General features: G+C 46.3%; 1 protein-coding gene across 1 annotated transcript; it reads right to left on the bottom strand.

Moving 5' to 3' along the window:
• Nucleotides 1–618: 618 nt before the first annotated feature.
• Nucleotides 619–19910, bottom strand: SPINT1 (serine peptidase inhibitor, Kunitz type 1). Its single transcript, XM_032691836.1, has 11 exons — nucleotides 19770–19910; nucleotides 19117–19586; nucleotides 10767–10918; nucleotides 9260–9398; nucleotides 7939–8109; nucleotides 7235–7261; nucleotides 6182–6307; nucleotides 5219–5269; nucleotides 4295–4465; nucleotides 3550–3606; nucleotides 619–2621 (listed from the first exon to the last, which is right to left on the bottom strand). Exons 2-11 carry the CDS (start codon nucleotides 19541–19543, stop codon nucleotides 2425–2427), a joined length of 1518 nt encoding a protein of 505 aa, XP_032547727.1. The 5' UTR covers nucleotides 19544–19586; nucleotides 19770–19910; the 3' UTR covers nucleotides 619–2424.
• Nucleotides 19911–23635: the final 3725 nt, after the last annotated feature.

Raw genomic sequence — 23635 nt, 5'->3', positions numbered from 1 at the left:
GGGAATAATGTCTGTACTTATGTCTAGAAATAGCTGGAGACAGCTGGACAGGAGACCTGTGTAGCGTGAGTGGTCATGACAGAGCAAAGTCCACAGCCCAGAGCAGGGTGCAGGGAGAAAAGCACTCCTGCTGTGCTTGGAGGCTCAGCCAGTGCTGCCAGGTCAGTGATACAGGGCAGGTCTGCCTGGTTCCCGTACATACCCACTGCCGATTAGCCAGTTAGATTTAGCTGACTTTACACTGCAGTGCCTGGAGACACAGCTAGAGCAACTCCTGTTTGAAAAATAGTGTCTGCTTTTGGTTTCAGACCCAAAGCCCAAACCAGTCTGACCAGCTGGAACCCAGTTTCAGGTTACACCCTGCCTTGCTCTCTGGGTGACTTAGTGGGTAATGATCTCGCTCCCAGCACACCTCATGCAGTAGTTGCCTCTCCAGATATCCACATATGTTGTATCCCGCACTCCCAGCCCTCCCCAAGCCATGGGACCGCCACTCCTGCAGCTCTCCCTGAGATACCGCAGTCAGGGCAGATGAAAGGGTGGGAGATAAGCAGGCATGGGAACAGTACCTTCCCCCTCTGCAGGTCATTGCTCCTCAGACACCACTCCCAAGCCAGATAAAACAAACAATTCCTTTTTATTATCAGAGTGAATACACACAAAAAAAAAATAAATCAAGACACTAGGTTTATTGCATAGGCCATGATAGGCTGTGGGAAAAACAAAAAGATGGAAGAAATGGTATGAGACAGATCATGAAAAGCCATGGAGGAATCTGACCAGCCCCAGGGACACTCAGGCAGATGCCCATCACAGGAAGAGGCATGCAGTCAGATTGCCAGCAGGCTCTGGACAGTGGTTTCTTTACTTCCAGCCCAGGCATCAGCCCAAGGAGGCAGCTCTCCTGGCACTGCACTTGAGAGGACCTGAGTCACGTCTTGAGCTGGGCATGGCTTCACCAGAGCCTTCCAGAGCCACTCTGCCCTCGGCCCTGAACCAGTCCAAGCACTGAAACTAAAGTCTGTCATAGATTTATGCTTCTTTCACGCACACACACGCACGCACACACACACACATACACACATATGCGAACATATGCACCAGTTTCCTCTTTCTTCACAGCAGTTTTCCAAGAGCAGCAGGCACTGGAAGTTTGGGGACTGGTGCTGACCCCATATCCAACAAAGCACATCAGGCACTTCACAAATAGCTACTTCTGTCCCAACAGAAGTCCTCAGCTTACTGAGGTACAAGCCTGGACCACAGAGATACCGCAGTACAGAACTAGGAAGTATCTCGTTGCAAAGGGACTACGGGGGAACACAATACCTTGCCAAAGTGGGGATTTGGTATGCTGCCCTTGGGCCAGGGATGAGCTCTGGACCTCCCAGGGTCAGGCTTATCTTGCACAGGGAGGGACAAGCCAGCAGGAACAAGGAAGCCTGTAGAGATTAGCTGGTGGTATCTAGTCCACTCCTGTGCTCTGGGAGGTGCCAGGGACTCAGGTCAGGCTTTGTGCTGGGAGAAACACACGGTAAAATCAGAGCTGAGGCAAAGTTTTAACTGCGAGGCAGCTGGGTCCTTCCACCCTCCCCTCATCATCAGCAGGAAAAGTAGGGACATTTACTTTCCTTTCATGTGAGAATAAACAGCTATTTTCTCAATGTGTCTGGGTTCAGACTGAACACTGGAAAAGCAACCAGGGCAACTCACAGAGAAAATAGTGGACATGTAGTATATACAGGAGGCTGAAACACAACAGCCAGGTAGAAAAAAGTCTAGGTGTGCTTTTCTGTTAAAAAGCAAAGCCTAGTGATTAAAGCAGGTATTTCTGCTTCCATCCATCTTGAAAACAGGAACCGCTGCAGAGTGTCACAGAACTATGCAGGTCTGGACAGTTATGTGACTCCCACAGTCCTCAAGAGACTCGCCATGGCCAGGAAGACTGCTGTGAGGCAGGGCCACCTTGCAGAGGACTGGGAGAAAGGGAGGAAAGTACAAGGTTGGCTGGAAGAAAGTGGCACTGCAAACAGATGGCTGGCTCTGGTGAGCTTGCACCATTCACCAACATAAACGCTACACAGATCCAGTCCCAGGGTCCTTCAGGAAGCTGAATAGAATAGTGCTCCAGGTTTAAGCAGGAAGAAAGATGTAATTCAGAGTTTCACTGGATTGTTTGAGGTTAGGAAGGGATGGATATCAGAGAGGATCAGAATGCTCCCAGATCCTCACTTTCCAGAGCAGCCATTTAGCCAAGACAATCACAAATACTAGTAGTGCCAAATCATGGCTAGATCTTGGCCTGATGCTACAAATGTCTTCACAGAGAAAAAGTCCTTCAGGCACAGGCCCATGCATAAAAACAGAACTCCAGAAGTTCTGGGGGGTGCCCCAGTGTTGAGCTGGAGAGAGACAGGCTGTAGGTCAGACTGGTTTGGTGGCACTGCTGTAAAATAGATGCTCAGTGTCCTCTGTGGTGGAGAGGGTTGAGTTGGTAGCAGTGGCAGGCTGACGGCGATGGCTGTTCTTCTTCTTTTTCTTCAAGAAGAAGTAGCCAATGATCACCAAGACCACCATGATGCAGATCCCAAGGAGTACAGCAATCACTACCTCAAAGGCACCTGCAGGGATACATGAACACGTTAGGAGGGATGCTCTGATGTGGCAGGAGTGGTCAGGAGGAAGCAAGCACAAAAACCACTGCTGAAATTGTGCTGGCTAAGAGAAGAGTTAGGCAACAGCTGGCATGACAGCAGGGTGGTCACTGAACAACTAGGAAAGGAGAAAGATGGCAAACACATGGCATAAAGGTATGGCCAAGGTTCAGCCAGCCTGTCTCTCCCAAATGATGGTTCTCAGTGTTTCCCAGAGGCACCACGCCCTCTAAAGGCTGTTCCCAGACTTCAGCAGACTTGGCCATTTGACACCTGGAGAAATAACAAGTCCTTCTGCAATGCTGGCCTTGTGTCATACCTCAACAGGCCACCAAAGGGTGGTCACAGAAGGCACCTCCTGGTTAGGACAATGCTGAGGAAGTGAGCTATGGTGGATAGGCTGAATGTTTGGGAAAGCGCTTGTAGCACCGGTGTGAGCACCTGTTCTTCTCCAGCCAAACAAACTCCTGCATTATCAGTGGAGACAGTCAAACATGAAGAAAAAGGCCTACAGCTCTGCAGTAAAAGGACACCGACCTTCATGTGCTATTCTTTAAAGAACTTGTATTTTATTAGCTGTGGACTTTTTTAGTGTTGTAGAGAGGGTGTACAGGGTTGCCGCATTTCCCCACATTCTAGCACCCAACATTATTGCCATATCTGCTTGAACCTTCTTTCTTGCAGAAGTTAGTAGTCCTTATGTGAACTTAGCCCTTAGGAAGAATTTTACTTGCCATTTTTTGATGTTGAACAGTGGAGCATTCATGTGTATTGATGGAAAAAAAATCAGGACCCTCTATATGAGCTACTGAGTCACAGGCACAGGTGACACTGTTGCACTTTTCAGGACAGGGAAAAGCAACAAGCAAAATCTGTAGGAAAAACTGTTACTCACTTAAGATAGCAGTTTGGGACTCAAATGATTCCCATCTTCGGCCAATGACATCTGCTTCTGAATTGGGAACACAGAGGGGGAAAAAAAGGTTGGCAACAAGGGATAAGACAGGTTTCTGATGACTATATTTCCAGCACTCCGAAGTGACTGAATGCATACAGCATCCCTTCTTGACAACCATGGTACTGAGCTCTGAGGGCAGGCTATGAGGCATAATGTAGCTGAGGGTGGCAGAAAATCAGAAAATCAGCAACAGTTTGCCTCTAACAGATACAGTTTGGCAGAATTCCTCCTGTTAGCCTCCACAGCAGCACACACAAAGCTCTACAGTGTAAACCTTTCCCTTGTTTATTTAAAACTTCAGCCTAGTATATGTCATTGAGGATTTTCATAATTTCTCCCCTCTCACTTGAGATCTGGAGCCAAGCTAGAAGGTTAGATTTTCTGTAGACCACCTATACCACGTCTCTGGTTAGTTTTGTTATCCTCCTTTGTCTCTTTTTCAACATCAGTACCCAAAATGCAACCTGTAATTTCTCAGAGCTGGAAAGCATTGCAGAAAGATGCTGTAGATACACCATTCCCCATAAGCCATTGGTCACTGTGGGTCATGGCCAGGGTTTGAGAGCAGAGCTGCTTTGACTGAAAGCTCCCAAGGCACCACCTCTTTGGGACCACAGAACTTAATCTGAAGGATTTTCACAGTTTGATCAGTAAAACTCTAGCCCTCGCTATATATGCTTACTTGTGATGCCTGAACACGATTTCATGCACTCTTCCTCTTCTTTGAAGTTGTTGTTGTTGCCACCACAGCCTCCATAGGTGAAGGGGTCACATTTCTCCGAGAATGGGTTATAGTACCAGCGGGGGATGCTTTCGCTGCACTGTCCAGTATCAGGCAAATCCACACAGTGACCTGGCAAAGCAAGGGAGAGGTGTTTTAGCATGCTTTCAACAAAAGAGCACAAGCACTATGGCACACTATAGCCAGAACAGCGGCTTTCAGGTCCCCACTGCCCAGCTGCCAGCTGCTCAAATTGGTGTTGTCAAGACGAGCGGCCACCTGCCCATAAACCCAACTAGCAAGGAGGAAAAAGGAACATTAGAGCGTGCAGTTATGCAAAAGCCTGGATTCAATCCCCCATGGAAATGACCTGTCCTCCTTGGGAGGCAGAAGGGAACACGAAGAGCCTGGACACATAGAAACCACAGATTGGCTCAGGTCTCCTCTAGAAGCAAGCTCTATTTCAGTTGACTTGGAATATACTCTTTTAGCCCAGTGATAGGTCCACTGTCTACACTAGTACAAACAAGGCAAAGGTATGGGATTGAACACAGGCATTGTTGTGTCCCTCACACTGCTTTGGTTTGCACTACTTCCAAAAAGCTGCTGCAGGGTTTTGTAGAGTCCATGTACTGTGCCCAGCAGGTAACATGCGTGAGACTTGCTTGGGTGGAAAAAGTTTAAGCAGGACAGTGAAAGCCTGCTCTCAACAGCTGTCCTCAAGGCCAGGGAACAGGACCTTGCTCATTTTTAATACAAAGACTACCCAGATGCTACATCTGGTTTTGGATTTATACAGGCAAGCAGTTTTCCATGAAGAAACAGACCAAACTAAAAACCAAAAGCTGGTAGAGGTTCAGCCTTTGTGCTCTGGACTGTACATACCTTGCTTATGTGTGACATTGATTTTCTGCAGTCTATTGAACTCACGAGCATCTGTGAAGGAAACATTGCATGTTAAAACTTCTTTCAGCATTTGAAAAGAAATGCCTCCATCCATGTAGACATGGGCAGAGGGGTCTTTCCTGCACATTCCTTTGCTATCACAAGCCAGGGAAAGGGAGATATCATTTGATATTCTTAAATATCTCAAAGCTATGAGAGCAACATGGGAAAAATAAAATGTAACAAACAGAAACTATTCCAAATTTCCATTCCACAAATACAGAGACATAACTAAGGAAAATGAAGGCTGTTCTAGCTTTTGTTTTCCATTGAGAAGTATGGGAAAACTGCTACCACTCCAGGTTTTAAGAAGTACAAAAGAGCACTAATGTAGAATATAAGAAGGGCAAAAGAGATGAATTGTAGGCTTGCAGCCTAAAAAGGCAGCAAAACACTCACATATAGGAAAGAGATTATGGCAATTCTGTCACAAGAGGGGAGGAAGGATGGAGGGAGTGAGGAGAGAGTGTGGACTTAGGCACTTAGGCATCTCACCACTATGCATTTACATTAGCATAACATGAGGACGTTAAGGGGACTGTGTCACTGGACAGACCGGGAGAAATCATGGTTTCCTTTCCCACTTCTCAACTCTATGAGAGCAGGTAAGGTCACTCAGTGAGAAAAATACTGGAAGGGGAGGGAAGGGCAGGCTCTGAAGTCTTACAGACAGGTGCAAAGAAGACAGTCAAAGAGTATTTAAGAGGCAGGAAACATCACAGAAGGAAGGTCATCTTTTGCAGTCAGCAGAGATACAGGAGATGGCAGAACCTGCAAATATAATCCTGCAGAAAGAGATAATGCAGTATCAGGAGATAAAAACAGAAGACACCAAAAAGCATTGATTTAGCACCTTTAACTTACATTGCAGTCATCCCTGGGCAGATACTACAAAGTACTTACATTGTTCACAGTACATCTCATCCGATCCATCAGCACAGTCAAGAGTTTCATCACACTCCAGATAGGCATCAATGCAGCAGCCATCCTTGCATCTGAAGAAGGGGGCCTGACAGTTCCCATTGCATACTGCATCAGAAACAGTTCAGATAGCTCATTAAGACTGATTGTTTCTCCCTGCCACACAGCTGCTTTATGAAGAACTTAAAAGCTGCTGAGAGGGTTGGCAAACAAGAAACAAGGCAGATTGGTAAAGGTCTCTTCTCAGTGTCACCCTAGACTCAAAAAAAAAAAAATTCCTGATTATAAATGAAACATTGCTCTGGGAACAGCCATGCTTCATCTCAGGAAAGAAGTACACAGACAGTGGAAGCAAGAAAGAGCTACTCAGGAAGAATATGGAGACATTGTCCAAGCATGGGGGATTAAATTAGGAAAGCCAAACCAAAACCTACACACTGGACTGCAAGAGCTTCAAACCCCTTTGCTCCAGAGGTATTCCCAAGTGCTGAGTACTGTACCCAGTTCTGAGCTCCCCAGTGCACAAAAGACATTGGCATAATAGAGTGAATCCAGTAGAGACTCAGCAAGGGCCTGACGCACAAGACCTAGCATGAGGTTATGGAGAACACAGAGGTTATGGAGAGGACAGACTCATTTCAGAGGTGCAGCAACAGGATGAGCAGCAACAGATAGGAGTTGCAACAAGAAAAGCGATTCAGTGTAAGGGTAAAACATTTTAATGAGGGTCAAACACTGGCACAGTTTGACCAGAGAAAGTGTAAAATCTCCTTCAACTGGATGACTACAGTCCTGAACAACATAACGTGACTCAAAGTTGGTAGATTTTGAGTAGTGGGCTGGACCAGATGACCTCCATAGGTAATTCCAACCTGAGTTATCCTGTGACATGAACGTAAAAGGCTTACTAAAGAAACTAGTCTCCCGTGCCTCACTTTCCACACTGACTGAGTCCTAATCAAAAGCCACAGCAATGGACATGAGACACTGAGCCCAAGCTCACAGCAGGATTACACCATGGTACAGGAGACTCACCTGGCTGTTGTCGCCCACCAACAGAACCTGAAGAGACAAGGGGAAAAAATAAAATAAATTTACCACTACGTCATTTTGTCAGCTCAATATCAGCATTATATTGCCTTCATATGTCATCTAAGGAGTGTATATTTTCTGGAAGGAAGCCCTGGATGGGTTAGGAAGGTGAAATACAGATGCTCCCCACCCAGGGACCCCAGACTGGCAGGCCTGGAAGAGCAGAGAAGAACTTCCCACCACTAGCTAGACCATTTCCAAATGCTCTTTCTTTTCCAAGGCTTTTGCCGCCTCCTTAAGCTATTCACTGCAAAGGGCCTGTTTATCTGAGGCAGCACTACATGGTTCTCAGAACTTGGCCAAGAGGGTACTAAGGAGGGAGATTAATTTCATTTGGGGAGTGAAGCACTTCTGGCCCCCCATAGCACAATGCTGCCCTCTGAATTTAGGTTTCAGATGACACAAAGGTTTGGTGAGGGCTTTTGCAGGCAGAGGCATACCAGGGACACTGCCCAGTGGAGCAGTGCTTCAGGAGCTGGGTCAGATATGTTGGCAGCATAAGAAAAGGACTGCCCATCCATAATTAGCCCAGTCTCCTCAGCTTACTGGGCTCTAACTAGCCATCAGCCAAGAAGCTGCAATACCTGTCCACAGGGTCATCCCAATCCTAAGAGAAAGAGGGGACTGGATTTTCAGAGAAGACTCACCTCTAACATTCTTGCAGGCGAGTGTACACTCCTCTTCCCGTAAGTAGTTATTCTTGTTGGGCTTGCAGCCACCAAAAATGAACTCCTCACACTGCTGAAGGCTTGGGTTGTAAAACCAGCGTGGAAAAGATCCCCGACACCAACCCACCTTCTTAGGGGTCAAACAATGCTCTGTCAAGAAAGTTAACATAAAAGGCTCTAGTTAGACAAGTCCTTTGGAAGACTTTCTCCTTTGTATATGTGAAGGCAAAGGAAGTCTTCCAAAGGACTTGTCTGAAAGATTTGTAAAATCTTGAGCAGCATGGAGAAGTAGAGCAGGGAATCACGGAATGCATTTTTTAATATGAAAGGCAGGGTCACAAAACCAAACCAGAAGGTGTCATATCCATAAAACAAAAGGAGCTGCTTCTCCACAAAGCACAGTTAAGCTGTGAAACTCCTTGTTTCAGGATGTTGCTGCTGCGCAAATATTATATGAAGTCAAAAAGGGATTAATCCATGGTTATTAAACAAAAAGACACCATCTTCTGCTTAAAAAAATATTCCACCTGCAAAATCCTTAGGGATTAGTCAATAGTAGGGATATACTGATTAGTCAATAGTAGGGATATATTGATTAGTCAATAGTAGGGATATATTGATCGCATCTCATGTTCTTGTACTCTTTCCAAAGTATCAACTGCTGGACACCGTTGAATGCAGTGTACTGGAGTTTGGTCAGACCATTAGTGTCACTTGACATGACTGTTCTTATGCTTTTATGGTACCTGTGGTAAGAGGAGAAATCCCCTGCTTAGCTACTAGTCAACCATTTGTCCACGAACTCCTTGCTTCTAATGCACTTGTAGTGCTGAACATTTTTTTCATTAAACAAGGACATTAAAGGAAAAAACATAGAAATAAAGCCAGGGACACTATGAATGTCTTGCAAACGGCTCTACCTACCCTGTGACCCAAGGGATTTCACAGCAAAATCACAGAGTCAACAAGACCTTTCAGGTTCTCCTGTTTTACCCCCTCAGCTGCACCCAGGCTTCAGACCCTCTGGTGTCACCCAGCAGAGGACAATGACAGGCAGAGCGGGTGGGGTTATTGCAGGCCACTTCTGCTGCAGGAGTATGTGAAAACCCTAAAACAGACCACTATGAATGTGGAGACCTTTCACTACTGGTCCGGGATTTTACTGGAAAAAGCTGGCATTCAAGTCCAGCCTCTTAGTTGTGCTCTTCTTTCATCTACCCCTCTGAGAAGAGCACCAGTAATGCCAGAGCAGCACCCAGGCTTAAGAACTCCAGCTAGACCTCTGTGGGCTCAGGCTCACCTTCCGTCTGTTCAGAGTTCAGGACCATGATGGTGATGTTGGTGAAGTCTTGCTGTTGTGCAGTGTCCGTGACAGTAAGCTGGAAGACGTAAGTCCCCACCTCCAGGTTGGAGATTTCTACCTGGTCTTCTTCGTGCTTCTAAGAATGCAAAAGAAAGGCTTATGCACGAGAAAGTACCTCTAATGAAGGAGTGAGGGAAGCCATGCAAGGCCCATGTTCCTGCATTAAGGAGAAAGGAGCTTGGATGGAAACCTTCAAGCAGATGTCTGGCATGAAAAATGTCTCAGTGCTACACAATCCCCTCAAAATCATGGGCTGGTACCCAGCTGGAATAGCAGAGAGAACAAGTACCGCAGCGTAATTAGATATTTTATATTTTCGGTTGTTGTGAAAGCACAAGGGGAAAAAAAATCTCTTTGGAGAGGACTGAAATACCTGTCGTTTTTATTTTCCTTTTTAAAACATAAAACCTATTAGTATATAGGGAATAAGGTAGGTGTATTTAATTATTTTGTCAGAATATAAAGCTACAATATTATTGACACAAACTTTTCTCTATATTTACCTAGAAAATTGCACCTTCATTTCCACACTATCTCTGGTTTTGGTTACATTTCAAAGGAACACAGCCTTGTCATACACTATTTTAATATAGTATTAGGGGACTCTTCCCCCTCTCCCCCACAATGCTTTGGTTGGGTTAGGGCAAAGGGAAAAGGAAAGGAGCACTTACTGATTTCCACAGACCCCTTAGCACTCTAGAGCTTGTCATTGCTGATGTTCAAAATCAGCTGTGGGCCTGATGTACTCATTTGTTAATTCTTCCAAAAGGTGCCACAAGAACTCCATGTGAGTTTCAAGGCTTTCCAAAGCATTTTGCAGAAGTTTAACAGAAATAATTAGCTCTTCTAAAGCCACAATTCACTTCTCACATCTATCAAATAGGCAGTGTTCACACCCCAGAAATCTTGGATCTGGACAGGAGACATGACTTTTGCTCCAGCTCAGATAAAATAGGAGGAAGAACCTATGCTCTAAAGAGAGAGACAAAGTCCAGGAAAAGCCCCAGGAGAACAGAAGCAGAGTCTGAGACTGGATTATTCAGAAACAGAGGAGGAGATGCATCACAGTGGACAGAGCAAAACTAACTGCAGGCCCCGCACTGAACTACAGGATCTTGGGACCAGAGGCAGCTCTTGCAACAAAGCTGCTGCCTCTCAGCTGCTCCCACCCAGGCAGACCAGGTGTTGCTCAGGGAGGTTTGAGACAGCATTCTGTGCAGGGAGCCTGAGACCTGACAGGCCAAGAAATGCCACTTCCAAGTAGTGTGCAAGAGTGTAGGGGCAACCACAAGGAGTGCTCCATAGCTTTTGGGAACAGGCTCGTTGGTGGACTGGCTTGAAGAGGGAAGGACAAGGTAACTTCTAAGTCAGGGCTGTGACCACCCAACCTAGTGCAGACCACAGGTGACACTGAGCAAACCGCTTACTTCCAGCAGCTCCCTACCTTCATCTCCACTGAAGGGTTGCCAAGGATCTGTTTCCATTCATAGCTGACTATCCCTCGGTCATCTGTGCTCTCTGTGCCTCTCAGGATCACTGGCTCCCCTGGCTGTACCCTCATGTCCTTGACAGCGCGGGCTATTGGAGGATGGTCATCTGCAGAAGAAATGTAGAACAAGGAATGGGTAAGAGGTTGAAGGGTCCAGTCCTTGTCTCCATTACAGGAAGACAAGGGAGGGGGATTCTTCCAGGCTAAATCGATACAGACTTCTACTGCTGAAAGGAAAACACTTTTATACAGCTGTACTCCTTGCAGCCTGAGTAAGCAACAGGCAATCAGTACCGTTAATACTGCACTCACTAATTTAGTAACTCCAAAACCCACGCTGGCAGTGTCTTTGAGTCAGTTGGCTCCCTGGCCACTTCTGTCCACAGGAACCACCATAAGAGGGTCACCTTGTGGGTACAGCCATTGTGCTTCTGACTGTTGAACCACATCCTCGCAAAACAGCACAGAGCAATTCCCACCCTTCGCTTAGGGAGATGGCCTGATGTGGGTGCTGAAGAATGTGGAACTGACTCTCATCATTCCTACTACCATCCCTAAGGACCACATTAGTGTATTTAGCCAGAGCTACACATTGTGGGACTTGGATGGGAAATATCAGCTCATCTTCCACCTCACTCTCTGATATGCATGCCTTTAAAACAGCATAAAAATGCCATTCATGGGGCTGTTATTTTTGTACCATCTTATGGACTAGCTTACCAGCAACCACCACAACCTATTAAACATTTTTCCAGACTGTAAGTGCAAGAGATGAAAATTGATCCCTGCCTGTGCCAGCAAGAACAGCCTATACAATAACACCATTGAGCTTGACTCATAACTCCTTTTGGCCTGAATGTCTCTGATCACAGGCTTAGTACATAGCTCAGCCCATAAAACTCCACCTGGTAGCGCCCCTACCAAGTCCAAGTCTCAATGTCCAAGACTCAACCTGAGTCTTTTGTAAAGGCACTCACCATCATTTATAAGCTAGATATAAATCACTCTGCCATTACACTGTTATATCAACTGTGATTGAGAAGGGAAATAGTGTTCAAACGCCTTAGAAAATTACTCCCTTAGCTGATTATTTTCACTGTTGCAGACTTGCTCCTAATTTCCTGTTTGAGTGTATTTAGATTCAGATCCCAGCTGCTGGCTCTTACTGGAGTTTACTGAAGGGATATTTAATATAAAGCATATAGATGAATAAACCTGGCATTCAAAACAAGCTACTTAATTCTTTTGTCACTAAATGCAGTAGGATAGAGGGCTTTGCAAGAAGTATTCCAGAGCAGTTACCACAAACTCACCCAGAATCTTCTGCTATCTTTTGCCAAATGAAGACATACTCATTCTATTCTGGTCTTGCTGCCACCAAAAAATCTCAGGGGAAGCAAAACTGTTTACACATCCAAGCATTGCACTCAGCCTGTCTGGCTGCAGAAAGAGGGCACTTGTGTGCCAGTCCCCTGAGTGCCAGTCCCCTGGGGCTCCCCATGCAGCCTGCTCCCAGCTGCAGCCCTGCAGTCTGGTTTTATCTTTTCCCTTTTCATGTAAGTATTGGGTGGGAACAATATGGAATCAAGCTCATATTGTTGAGCTTGATCCATCCACCGAAACAAGCAGAGGAGACCAAGCTGGACTGAAAGAGGTCAGGAAGATGACACAAGCAGAGATGCCCACCCTGGTATCCTCTCACCTTTGGGTGAGCTGCAGCTCCCTACCACTCCTTCCTCAGGGCTGTGTGCCAGAGTGATGGGTCCTGTCTCAGTCAAGCACAAAGACTACTGAAAGACATAGAGCAGGGACAAGAGTGCCTGGCACCTCTTGGTTTTGAGCAGGGCCAGTAGGACAGATCAATGGAATTTTGCCTTCATGAGAACATTCATAAGCAAAAGCGATGACTGGAGCTGGCGACACCTTCCAAACCAAACAGCCCCACAAACACCTTGCAGTACACAGCACTGCAAGCTCTGGAAAGGGGAGACATTCCTGCCATTCCTGCCAGGCAAATGATGCCAGGAGCCTGCTAGGAGAAAGGCAGCCTACTCCCTCCCACTCTCCTGCCAGGGTGAGCCCAGTAGGTGGGTGCAATTGCACAAGGCCACTTTTCAACAACACAGAGGCTGATCATTAACTCATGACTCCAAATCATATTTTTAACTTACATTTTTAAGCACATACACTTTAAACAAAAAATTGCAGGCCAAGCAGTTACTTTGCGTTGTGAATAGCACAGTGAAGTAAAAGTTCAGTTCTGATCAATGGTCAGCAATTTCTCCAGATTCCATCACTGATTAGCCAAATTTTCTGACTCTCCTCACCTCCAGAAAAATAGTCAAGAGTATTTCCTTATCTGTGGTGACTGACAAGGAGGAACGCTCACTTGAAATTAAGGACTTCTTTTTCAATTCTATCCTTTTTCTCCTTAGGACGTCTAAAAGCTCAGTGACTGGAGTATTTCTGCCACACTGACTATATGAAGCGTTCCACAGCAAATGGCTGTTGTCCACCTCAGCTTCAGAAACAAGTGCTTACTGAGCCAGAGCGAGTATCAACAAACTGCTTGTGGAAGGGAGATTCTCCATTCAGTTTGTTTTGCTCTGAAAGTCTGTTGGTAAAATGAAAGTTACTTTTGCTATAATGCTCTTTTGACTATGGAAAGTTTCTGCTGTAAAACTCTGTAATTAATGGGGAGGTTAAAGCTTTATGATGCTGTTCCGCAGGGTGCTCCTTACTGTGAAGCATGTGCTGCTGGAGTCACATCATTAAGTGACAACTTCTGCTTCCATTTACAGAATGCATCAGAAGGGGAAATCCAAAATGCTTAAAAAGTTTTTTTATTACTCACAGTGTATTCATGCCTCAGTCTCTGATTTTTGCTTTTTTAAAAATTTCATCTAGTTTAAAGGCTTATGGAGTGGTTTGTCTGGCTTCACCTCTAGTGAGTGAACTTGAACCAATGTTGAATGGGGAACAGGAATTTAAGAGATAATAAATTCCTACAAGGGCTGCAAAAGTAAGCATCTAGGTGGGGGGAGAGACCCCACTAGGGACCTTGCTATCCGAACCTGCAGGCACCAGTGAAATCCCATGGCAGAAAGCACTTGCGAAGCTTCCAGTTTGGGGGTTCTCTTTCGGAGCTGGGATATTAGCTCTTGCCCTCAATATACAAATCCACAGAAAACCAGATTTCCTCCATTCCAGGGCTCATGCAGATACACCCTTGAGTAGCTGAGACTACAAAGCAATGCTTAAAAATACCTGAGAATAATTTGAGGTTGTCACTAGAAAGAGCTAGAAAGCTTTCTCGTGGTGACTGAGGGGCTCTTCCAGCCCCATGCTGATTGCCTTTGCAGAAGCAGTTTGCAAACGAGACAAGTGTGGCTTGTGCTGGGAACACTGAGGCACTGAGAAGGGAAAGACCTCACTGGAGACAAAAGCCACTGATCAGGCCAAGAGTAGAGACAGGAGCAGAAATGAGGCCACCTAAATTCCAGCATTCAAAGACACACAGCCTTGGAGATTTCAAGTGACAGAAGCCAGCTGAACCTGCCTGCTGCAAAAGCAGGCGGGCAGCAGTGTGGCTCTTCCCACAAATGCTAAAGCTCTGCTCTTGCATTGCTTTCAGGGAAGTCATTCAAAAGCAAACAGCTTTCTCACCCATGGACACTAGAAAACTCTCCACTTCAATAAGCAAAATGAGGGATGACACTCCTGCCACAGTGTTAATTTGCCTGAGGATGGACAGAGAGAGAAGGAACAAGGCAATGCAACATAGTGCCTGGAGAAAGAGAAATATAGGCTCTTTTTCTAGGGCTTCATCCTGGCTGGGCAGCAAAAACAGTTATGATAAAGCCATACAGTTTTCCAACAACTCATGCAGAGCCAAGCAGCTCCCAGCATTAGTTCCCAGATGTTTCTGTAGTGGTTTGTAAGAGGTGTACAAGGCAGGTCAACTTAACCTCTCTAAAATAACACAGTACGACTGAACAGATTATATTTTCAGAATAATGTAAATTGCTGGTCCCCTCCATCCTTCCTCAGGCTGTGGGAAACCAGTCATATTTGCTTTAGCACAAGTCTTTGTGCCATTTTAGTAAAGATCGGTTTGTTCCTCCAGTCTCTTTAGACTGGAGCTCCAGTGACAAGACATGGTGTAGCCACTTCAGTAAATGCTGCAGGACAAAACACTGTTTCAGAGCAAGTGGAGGAGAAGCTGCACATCACCCACTCTGAGCAGGAAGCTGGACCATATGGTCTTCCAGGGCCCTTCCAGTACACATTATCCTCTGAATCTGTGGTGTGGGTACCAAATGTGCAACTCCCCCTCTCCTGGTCTGAGCTGAGAGCTGAAGGATGAGCAGCTGGCTCAGGGCTGGGGATCATCCAAGGGTAGACCTGTCTCAGCCAAGCTGGAATCCCACCACTGCTCATTTTAGTTGCACTGTGCCCACAGAATGGAAAGCAGTGTGGGACCAAACACTTGAGGAGGGATGAGCTTCAGACTTGGGGAGCTCTCTTTTTTTGAATGCATTACTAAAGTTTTAGCTTGAAAATCTCTTTCCACAGTGAGGCAGAAGTAGACACATCCTGAAGCCTGCGGTTCCCCAGCACTTCCCATCTCCCACTCACAAGCCCTGAATTCAAGAGGAGGAGAGTGTTACTGAGCATTTCACAACCACCGCAAAAGGTTCAGCTCAAAAAATGGACAAAGGTTCAAGGAGGTTATTTTCCAGTTTCACATCCAAAGCTGGTTTGCCTAGACTAGAATAAACTGGGGCTAGTCACTTAAACACTGGCCTCCATTATTACCAATAAAGTGCATGGTGAGCCTGCCCCTCCCGAATGAGCCAGGCAGAAAACTCGCACCAAAGTTCAGCCAGGGAATCATTTAAGATCGTGCCTTTTAACAATAACATCAGAGACTTCAGGCTGTACGTTAGATAGAAGAGGCAAGAGAGTCCCAAGCTGTGGTCACCAGCTTATAGAGAACTCAGAAGCTCTTCTTCTCCAAAATACTGAAAATACACTCAGATGATGTCCAGAAACCAGATTTCAGCTGTATTCATTATTGCCTGTACCCACAGGTTTTTCTAAAGTCATAACAGCATAAGAATGGCCACGGTGGGTTAGAGCATGGGTACCCCATCCCTGCGTTCAGTTGCCAACAGTCTTGCTGTGGATGCTTGAGCAAGAACAGTGCAAGTATATACATTAATTTTCCCATAGCACTCTCCCAGCTTTCAGCTACTTCCATCAGGTTTCAGAAACACTCCAAGACTAAACTTGCCCATTCAGCAGCCCCCAACTGTATGCTCTCTTTCAAGTGTTACCTAATCTCCTCCAGAACGTATATAAATCTCTTAATTCAATGAGTCTGCTCTCTGTAGTAGTAGTGTGGGTCTTGCAACATGTGACTTTTTTGTTTAATGCCACCCACTGGGATCACTAAATGGATATTCACTATTCACAAGAAAAAACATGCTTTTAATCCTCATTATTGCAGACAATGTCTGAAGATTGCCACAGGCAAAGGCTCCTAGGACACCTGACAAGCAGCACATACAGGAAAGGAATGAATGATAAAGCAGCAAATAAACTTCCTGCAGACACTTAGAGCCAGTCTCAGGAGGCTGACAGTAACCTGGGCTCCCAAGCAGCCATGAAACTTCACACTGATACAGCACAACAGTAAGAAAAGCACACAATTTTGTCTCCAGTTCAAAGCCTGGGCCAAGATTTTTCACCTGTAAACATTTGGGAGGAAAACCTCACATGCCAAAAACAGCTTCCTTAACCCTTGTTTCACCTTACCTCTTCAGGCATTCTCAAAAGGTCAGAAGCAAAAATGCTGTAGAGCTTCCTTATGCTGCCAGGTGGATACACTCAGTGCCTGAAGCCTCCTTCATCCTGCCTCCTGTACCTGCCCTGTTGTGCTCTTCCCCTTTCCCCCTCAGTGACAGCTAGGCATCCACCTTCCTGCCCAGACAGGCCCATTCCTTCTGCATGGACCCAATCCCAGCATCACAGCTGGAGGGGCGTGGGGCTTTGTTTGGGTTTTTTTTGGTTTGTATCTGAACCAAAATGGAGATCTGCATTCTTAAGTGTCTCATCAACTGCTGTGGGGAGGAGGGCCCAGATGATTTAACTGTTGTTATTATTTTCTATTTCTCCAGTAAAATAACTCCCTTCATCTCTTTCCCTGCCACCCTCTGATATCATTCAACGAGATTCAGCATCAGTCAAAGACAATGCCTAAAATTTTCAGGAGAGAAAGGAAATGTGTTTCCTATCAAAGCACAGCGTGAACACTGCAACTGATCCAAATACACAGACATTGCCCAGTGTCTGTCGCTACAGCTGGAGACCTGCCTGGCACCCACCAAGAGTCAAACAGGGGTGTAGAAGAGACTGAGCCCTTCCTACACCTGCAGCGGTATCATGGCGCAAGCCCCACGTGAGCAAGGAGGGGCATGCCCGCCTCGGCAGGCAGAGTAACCCGAACTGCATTTCTGGCATGTTTTTCACTTCTCACTGATAAGTCCTCCTGGGTCTACCTGCTCCACCACAGCCGTCCCAGCATCTGTGAAAGGAGCGTTAGGGTTTGCAAGGCAGCACTTGCCTATTGGTGGCTGGGATGCTGCAGCTTGGGGCTGTAGGTTGGCAAACACATCACTGCTGGTCGCACAGGGAGGTCAGTGACCCAGGGACACTCTAAAGACTCGCACCCATGCAATGCCAAGCCCTGGGACCAGCCAAAGGAGAGGGAGTTTGCAGTCTCCTGGTATGTGCACTGGTCCACAGAGATGAAGAGACTGAATTGCTCAACAGTACGTTGTATTTTAATCTAATCTTGTGAAATCAGGATGTTCTGGAGATGATGCATTCCCCTTTCCTCCTACAGTGAAGCATATAGGAGTTCAGACAGCTGCTAGCATGCCACCTCCAGTCCTGGTGCTGCGGCCTTCAGTTCCTCCCTAACTGCAGCTCCCAAAAAGGATTTTGAGCCTGAGGTGGAGGTGCAGGAGAACTAATGCAACAGTGAGACACCTTTTTCCACAAGGTCCTAAAATCCAGTGGGAAGCCACTAGTAGGGACAGAAGACAGGAGGGCCACTTCCTTCACACTGCTGTTCAAACCAGAAACACCTAAGGGCTGCTCCGGAGAAGTCATGCCCTGCTCTGAAACCCCCACACTGCTACTCAGGATGGATGAAGTGGACAGTATGGGTTTGGTGCCATTTTCCATCTCCAGCACCCAGAAGGCTCACAGGCTGTTACATCCCAGCAGAAGATCAAAGACCTATTCAGCTCACATCATCGAGCCCAAGCCCTTGCACCCACCTGGATGCTCCCCTTGTCATCCTCACAGATCCTTTCCTTCCCTCAGGTGGGCTGGGAGGGGGTGTGAGAAGGATTACCAGTACAGATATCCCGTAATAGCCCTGCCCAGGCTTCAACAAATAATAAACTGGTTATGGTTGCCAAAGACCCAGCCAGGCTTAGAAACATCTTGGCCTCATTAGGCTTCAGCCAAAACATGGAAGGAGGCAAAAGGAGGACTGATGTGTTTTCAGTGTTTCTGAACACACTTGCAATTCTTTGGGGACAGTAGAGTGCATAGCAAGTGGCCAGCTTCCAATTAGTTTGTTTTCCACCTGGTTCTCTAAGTCCTGGTGCAATCTTTCAGACCAGGGAAACAGGAACTGGGGAAGAGAAACCCACCTCCAAAGGGGAAATTTTAACCAACCTCCCCCAGCTGCTCCTATCTCTCCCCCAGCAGCAGGGACCAGCCCCAACAAGCAGAGCATACTGAGACACCTCACCACCCAGAGTGCTGTTAAAGGTAAGTGGATTGCGTCCTGCCTCTAGCCCCTGAGCAATTAAGAGATTAATGCAGCCCTTTAAAACCCGGTGATGTGTAGATTTTCAGAGGATTTCACTTTCCAACCTCAAAGGCCAACGGGGAGGGAGAAGAAAAACAATACCTTTTTCTACATTGCCAAGTAGTAAAACCTCAGACTGCGTCTGGTAATCACACTCCACCCGTTTCAAATAGGTTAAAGAATGATTCCTTCTCCATTTACTAATAGGTAAACTGAGGCACGGATTTTAAATGAGTATCAAGGTTGGGGAAAACCTTTGTGGCAGAGAAACATACAGAAACACCATCTTTAGCATCACTTTATCCCGGCTGTTTGGCAGCACTGCTGCACAAATGATGGCTGGAGGAGCTGGCACCAGTGACCATTAATGCTCTTCCAGACCCGCTTTGCAGGAATCCCTTATGGGCACCTTACCACTGGATCCGTGATTCTGCATTGCCAGGTAGGAATCATACACGTCCTTCTTCAAGAAGTTGAGAAAGCCGATCTTCCTGGCAAATCTGCAGACGAAAGCCTGCTCATAGAGGCAGTTGAGGAGAAAGCAGCCCCGGATATGGTCTTCCTCCGTGCTCGAGCCTTGCTCCACGAGAGCCAGGTTACAAGCGGGGTCCTTACAGCAGGCTCTCATGCAGTCCCTGCTCCGATGGACCATGGGGGACGATAAGAAGGTGGCTCCATTCTGGACAGAGGCATCTGTATCCAGCACCCAATCTGGCAGTCCTGCCGTAAAGTCCTCCAGGCACATTTCACCGAAGGGTCTTTCCTGCCCTTCGCCGAAATCCAGCGCCAGTAGGAAGCACATCCACGATACAAACCATGGACCCGGTCTCCCTCTGGCCATCTTGGCGCCCCGATTCCCACTGTCTTGAGACCTTAATCCTTTCCTAAAGGAAGGGAGAAGACAGATGAAGATAAGAGGGACGGTGTTCAAGTGTATGTCACCCCGGGGCGAGAGGGGAGCCGAGCATGGCTGAGGCCGCTCTCTGGATTCCAGCTCGTCCCTGGGGTAGCCAGCGTGTCCCCCGACCCTGCAACTCATCCCCAGGCATGTGCTGTCAGCCCCCCACCTGGGAGGTCTCCCGTGAAACTGATCCTGAGAGGGGGTGTCCCCCTCGTCCCGCTGCGCCTTCACCCCCCAGGTGTGCCTCCCGTTGCGTCCAGCGGAGACAAAGGCACGGCGAGCGCAGGAAGTGAAAACCAACTCCCTCAGAGGAAAAAAAAAAAAAAAAAAAAAAAAAAATCAAGTCACTCCCCTGCGTGGTGAATTGCGTAAGAGGAAGGGGAGGAGAGACAAGCTGATACCATCTTCTCGCCTGTTGGAGGAGGGCCCGTGCGGTTCATTAGCTCCCGCAGGGGCAAGGGCCCCCACTCCAAATGAGCATCTCACCAGCTGGGTGCGTGTTGCATCCCCATGCTAAGGATGCTTCAAAGGAACTGAAAGCCGGGGAGCAGGCGGTCTGTGTCCTCTGGCAGTTGCCCTTGTGCTCTGATGTTTGAGTGAAAGCACTTGGGATCATATTTGGAGGCTGCCTGCCACCGCAGCAGTGAAAACTTTTAGTAATCGCACCCCACTGACGTCCAGCATTTCACTGTTCTCCTCAATCTCATATAGATCACCCATGGTCCGTTTACAGTGCCATTGTCTTGCAGGACAGTGATGTTTGGGGTCACAGGAACACAAAGGCTGCCTGTCCATGTATATTTTCCTTTTCTGCTTCTGCTTACAGGTCCATGATCAAATTCCTCTGTTCAACAGATACACCTGTGTCATCTGCCCCCTCTGTCTGTAAACAGTCCTAAAGTCTCCAGGCAAACTGTTCTTATCCTTCTGTCATTGTCCTTATGAAAGCAGGGAGTGCTGGTAATTTGCTTGGACACTATTTGTAATGAAATATTTCATCACTTAAAACAACAACAAATGTGAGATGGCATTTCATGGTATGTCTTTGAAAAGAGGTGGCGAGCAGCAGCTATGTATCAAACAACAGTTTGCTTTGGGGATCATTCTGGTGTCCACCATTTCAGTTCTTGCCGCTTCTTTCTGTACCTCTGATCCAGTCTCATGTATATTCATAGAATTTGTTGAGAGTCCTTAGAGACATGTTTACCACCTCCTGGCTGTCATAAACACCATGGGAACATAATATTGTGGTAACATTATTTTTCAGTACCTCTCGTGACTTTCTATGAGAAAAGTTTTAAGAAAATACCTTCTGTGGCCTGACATTGACATTTGTGTATAGTACTGACTTCTGTTTGGAAAAGGAAATTGCTTTGATTTGGCTATGGTAGTGTATTAAAAAAATATATCAGCAAAGCCTAACCTGTGAAAGTGGATAGTAGGAAACATGCACATCTAGAAAGCAGAGATGTTTGTTTTCTTAGTTGGCTTTAAGAATCTTTGTCAGAAGAAGCATGGATGCCTCTCATTCCATACTCAGACCCCATCTCTATACCAGGTCTTTTGGACCTGCCTACAGACTGTGCAAGGAGTAAAGAGGGAGTTGACCTTGCTGTCCTGAACATCTTCCAAATACGGGCAGGAGAAATAAAAACAACAACAAGGTTGTCTCCTTCTTGTATTCTGAACTGCCTGAGGCTTTCTGCTGGGGGCTCTCTCTTGTATTTAATCTGGAGGAGATTTTTCCTTGATAAATATTCAAAGCCTCCCACGTGGAGCCAGGTGAGTCTCAGTGCAGTTCCCCAGCACTAGACCAAGTGTTCAGTTGGCCCCATGGCAAACCAGCCATGGACATCCACACTGGCGGATATCCACACTGGCAGATATCCACATCCATGTTTGGATATCCACACTGGCAGACCTGGCCCTAAACAGTCTGGTTTGGTATTTTTGTCTTACTGGCAATTACCTAACCTACCTCAGTAGTAGTGTTGTGTTACAAAATCTGTCAAAGGTTTCCTGCAACTGTGAAGGACATGACATCTCTTCTACTTGTGCCACATAATATAACTCCTACAAGATCAGAGCTGGGAGAATTCCTTGACTGGCATCTTGAGAGTGTGTGTGTGTGTGTCCTTCCATCTCCCTGCTTTTTTTTTCAACATTTATGAAAGGATGAGGCACTTCATAAGATGATCTAGCCTAGCCTTTACAGTTTTAATAGCTTTTGCTCTCAGTAGAAAGCTGTGCTAATGTTCTGCTGCAAAATTTTCTGCTGCTCACTGTAAATGTCTTTATAGTTACTTTATATTTGGTTTTATTCAATATATTTAGTAACAGTAGCATAGTTTCTAAATATGCCCAGTTGCTTCCGGAGGGATTCAGTAATTGAGATTTTCATTGAGATTAGTCCTGAGGTTAAGGATTTCTACTAGGACTTCTACTCTCTGTTGCAGCAGCTTTTCTCCCAACTTGTTAACTCAATTTTTGCTCTTCTAACATAGAAACCCCGTTACAGCCCTCATCTGCAAAATTAATAAATTCCCATGACTTCAGCTGAGACGTGTTATTTATATTAGCGTGAAGGGAAAGTAGGGTGTGTGATTTTATAACTTGGGAGTGTTTTTAAGGGGTCCTGAAACAGTGAGTCATTGTTAGCTTCTGCCTGTCTTTGAAGTGTCTGCTCTCAGTCTGGCAATAACTTTGCAGGAGATGACTCAGGGGGGTAAGCCACACCATAGTTTAATATTTGACTAAGATTAAAAGAGCTCTTAGACACAGATGGCTTATAAGAAGCTTGGTGTATCATCTACCTTCTTTCTATGTGATCACTCTTGAGATCCCAGCACCTGTTAGCAGCTGGATGCTCACCTTCCAGCAACAGGCAGAAAAATAAGGATGAATTGGTTCAGGTTCCCTTTTGCCACACTGTACAACCCATCTCCCTGGCATCACCACCTGCAATGACTTCCTCACAGAAGCTTGTCCCACCGGCTGCTACAGACTAATCCATTCTGCTGTGTTTTACCTGGGAACCACTCCATGTATTATTAATGCTTGGGAGACAGGTCTGCTTGCTTGCTTGTTTTGTTGGATTTGCCTCAGGTTAAACATCCTGGTGTGGTTTAGGGGTGAGACCCGGATGCAAGTGACAGCACAAAGATGTGGCAAAGGAAGGAGACAGGAAGGGATCTCATTAGGCTATGACTAATCACTGATCCTGTGGAACAAAGCAAGAGAAAGGATGACAGGCTGCTGAGTCCTCCTGAGAGCCATTCCCATTGCATCAAGGGTAGCTTTGGGGAAGGGAGGTACAATGAAGGTATGTAGTTTCTGTGGAGAAGTTCTTGTCTACAGTCCTGCGTGGCACTGGCTTTTATTTCAATGTTACTAACCAAGGTAAATCCTTAAGGGTGAGAGCACTGGGAAAGGAAGAAGGGGAAACTGGTTACATGGAGAAAGTATCTGTTCTGTCTATACTAGGCTTTTACAGGGAGAGAGGTATGGAAATGTGAAGCAAAGAACCTTCAATTTTCAGAAACTAGAATAAACTTACATTTCCCACTGAACTTCACAGTTCACAGGCAACTTTATCTGTTCTTCAAAACACCTGTGAGTGGAATTGGATTTTCCATGAAGTTCCCCATGGTCTCTCCGTCACTTTCCACAACTTCAGCATCGCTGGAAACCTTCTCTCAACACCTTCAGCCCAGCTGCCAGTGGAAAAGTCTGCTCTCCCATCTGTTTGTAGATGGAGATTTCCCTGCAGGTGTGAGCAGTACAGTCCCTGCAAATGTAACTGCATCCTTTCAAGGGGATCAGGTCATCATAAACTTCTTGGTGCAAGAGCTGTACATTGTCTGCAAGCCTGAAATGCTGAAAGCAGGCTGGAAAACAAGGAAGATCCCCTTCAACTATTCAGCCAGTGTTTTTCTTGTCTTTACCCTTCAAAGACTTCCTGAAACCTCTGTGCCACATGAAAACACTGATCATGCTATCAGTGCTGTGGGCTTCTTTCTGTAGGGAAACAGC

This window comes from Chiroxiphia lanceolata, chromosome 6, assembly GCF_009829145.1.
Source record: "Chiroxiphia lanceolata isolate bChiLan1 chromosome 6, bChiLan1.pri, whole genome shotgun sequence".
NCBI classification, from domain to species: domain Eukaryota; kingdom Metazoa; phylum Chordata; class Aves; order Passeriformes; family Pipridae; genus Chiroxiphia; species Chiroxiphia lanceolata.
This window is presented reverse-complemented; position numbering and strand designations above follow the sequence as displayed.

Coding starts and splice junctions, on each gene's coding strand:
- SPINT1 (XM_032691836.1), bottom strand. CDS start 19,543: ATGGCCAGAGGGAGACCGGGTCCATGGTTTGTATCGTGGATGTGCTTC. Junction 10,919..19,116: donor GCAGAATCACGGATCCAGTG/GTAAGGTGCCCA, acceptor TTTCTTCTGCAG/ATGACCATCCTCCAATAGCC. Junction 7,262..7,938: donor CGCCTGCAAGAATGTTAGAG/GTGAGTCTTCTC, acceptor TTGTCTCTTCAG/GTTCTGTTGGTGGGCGACAA.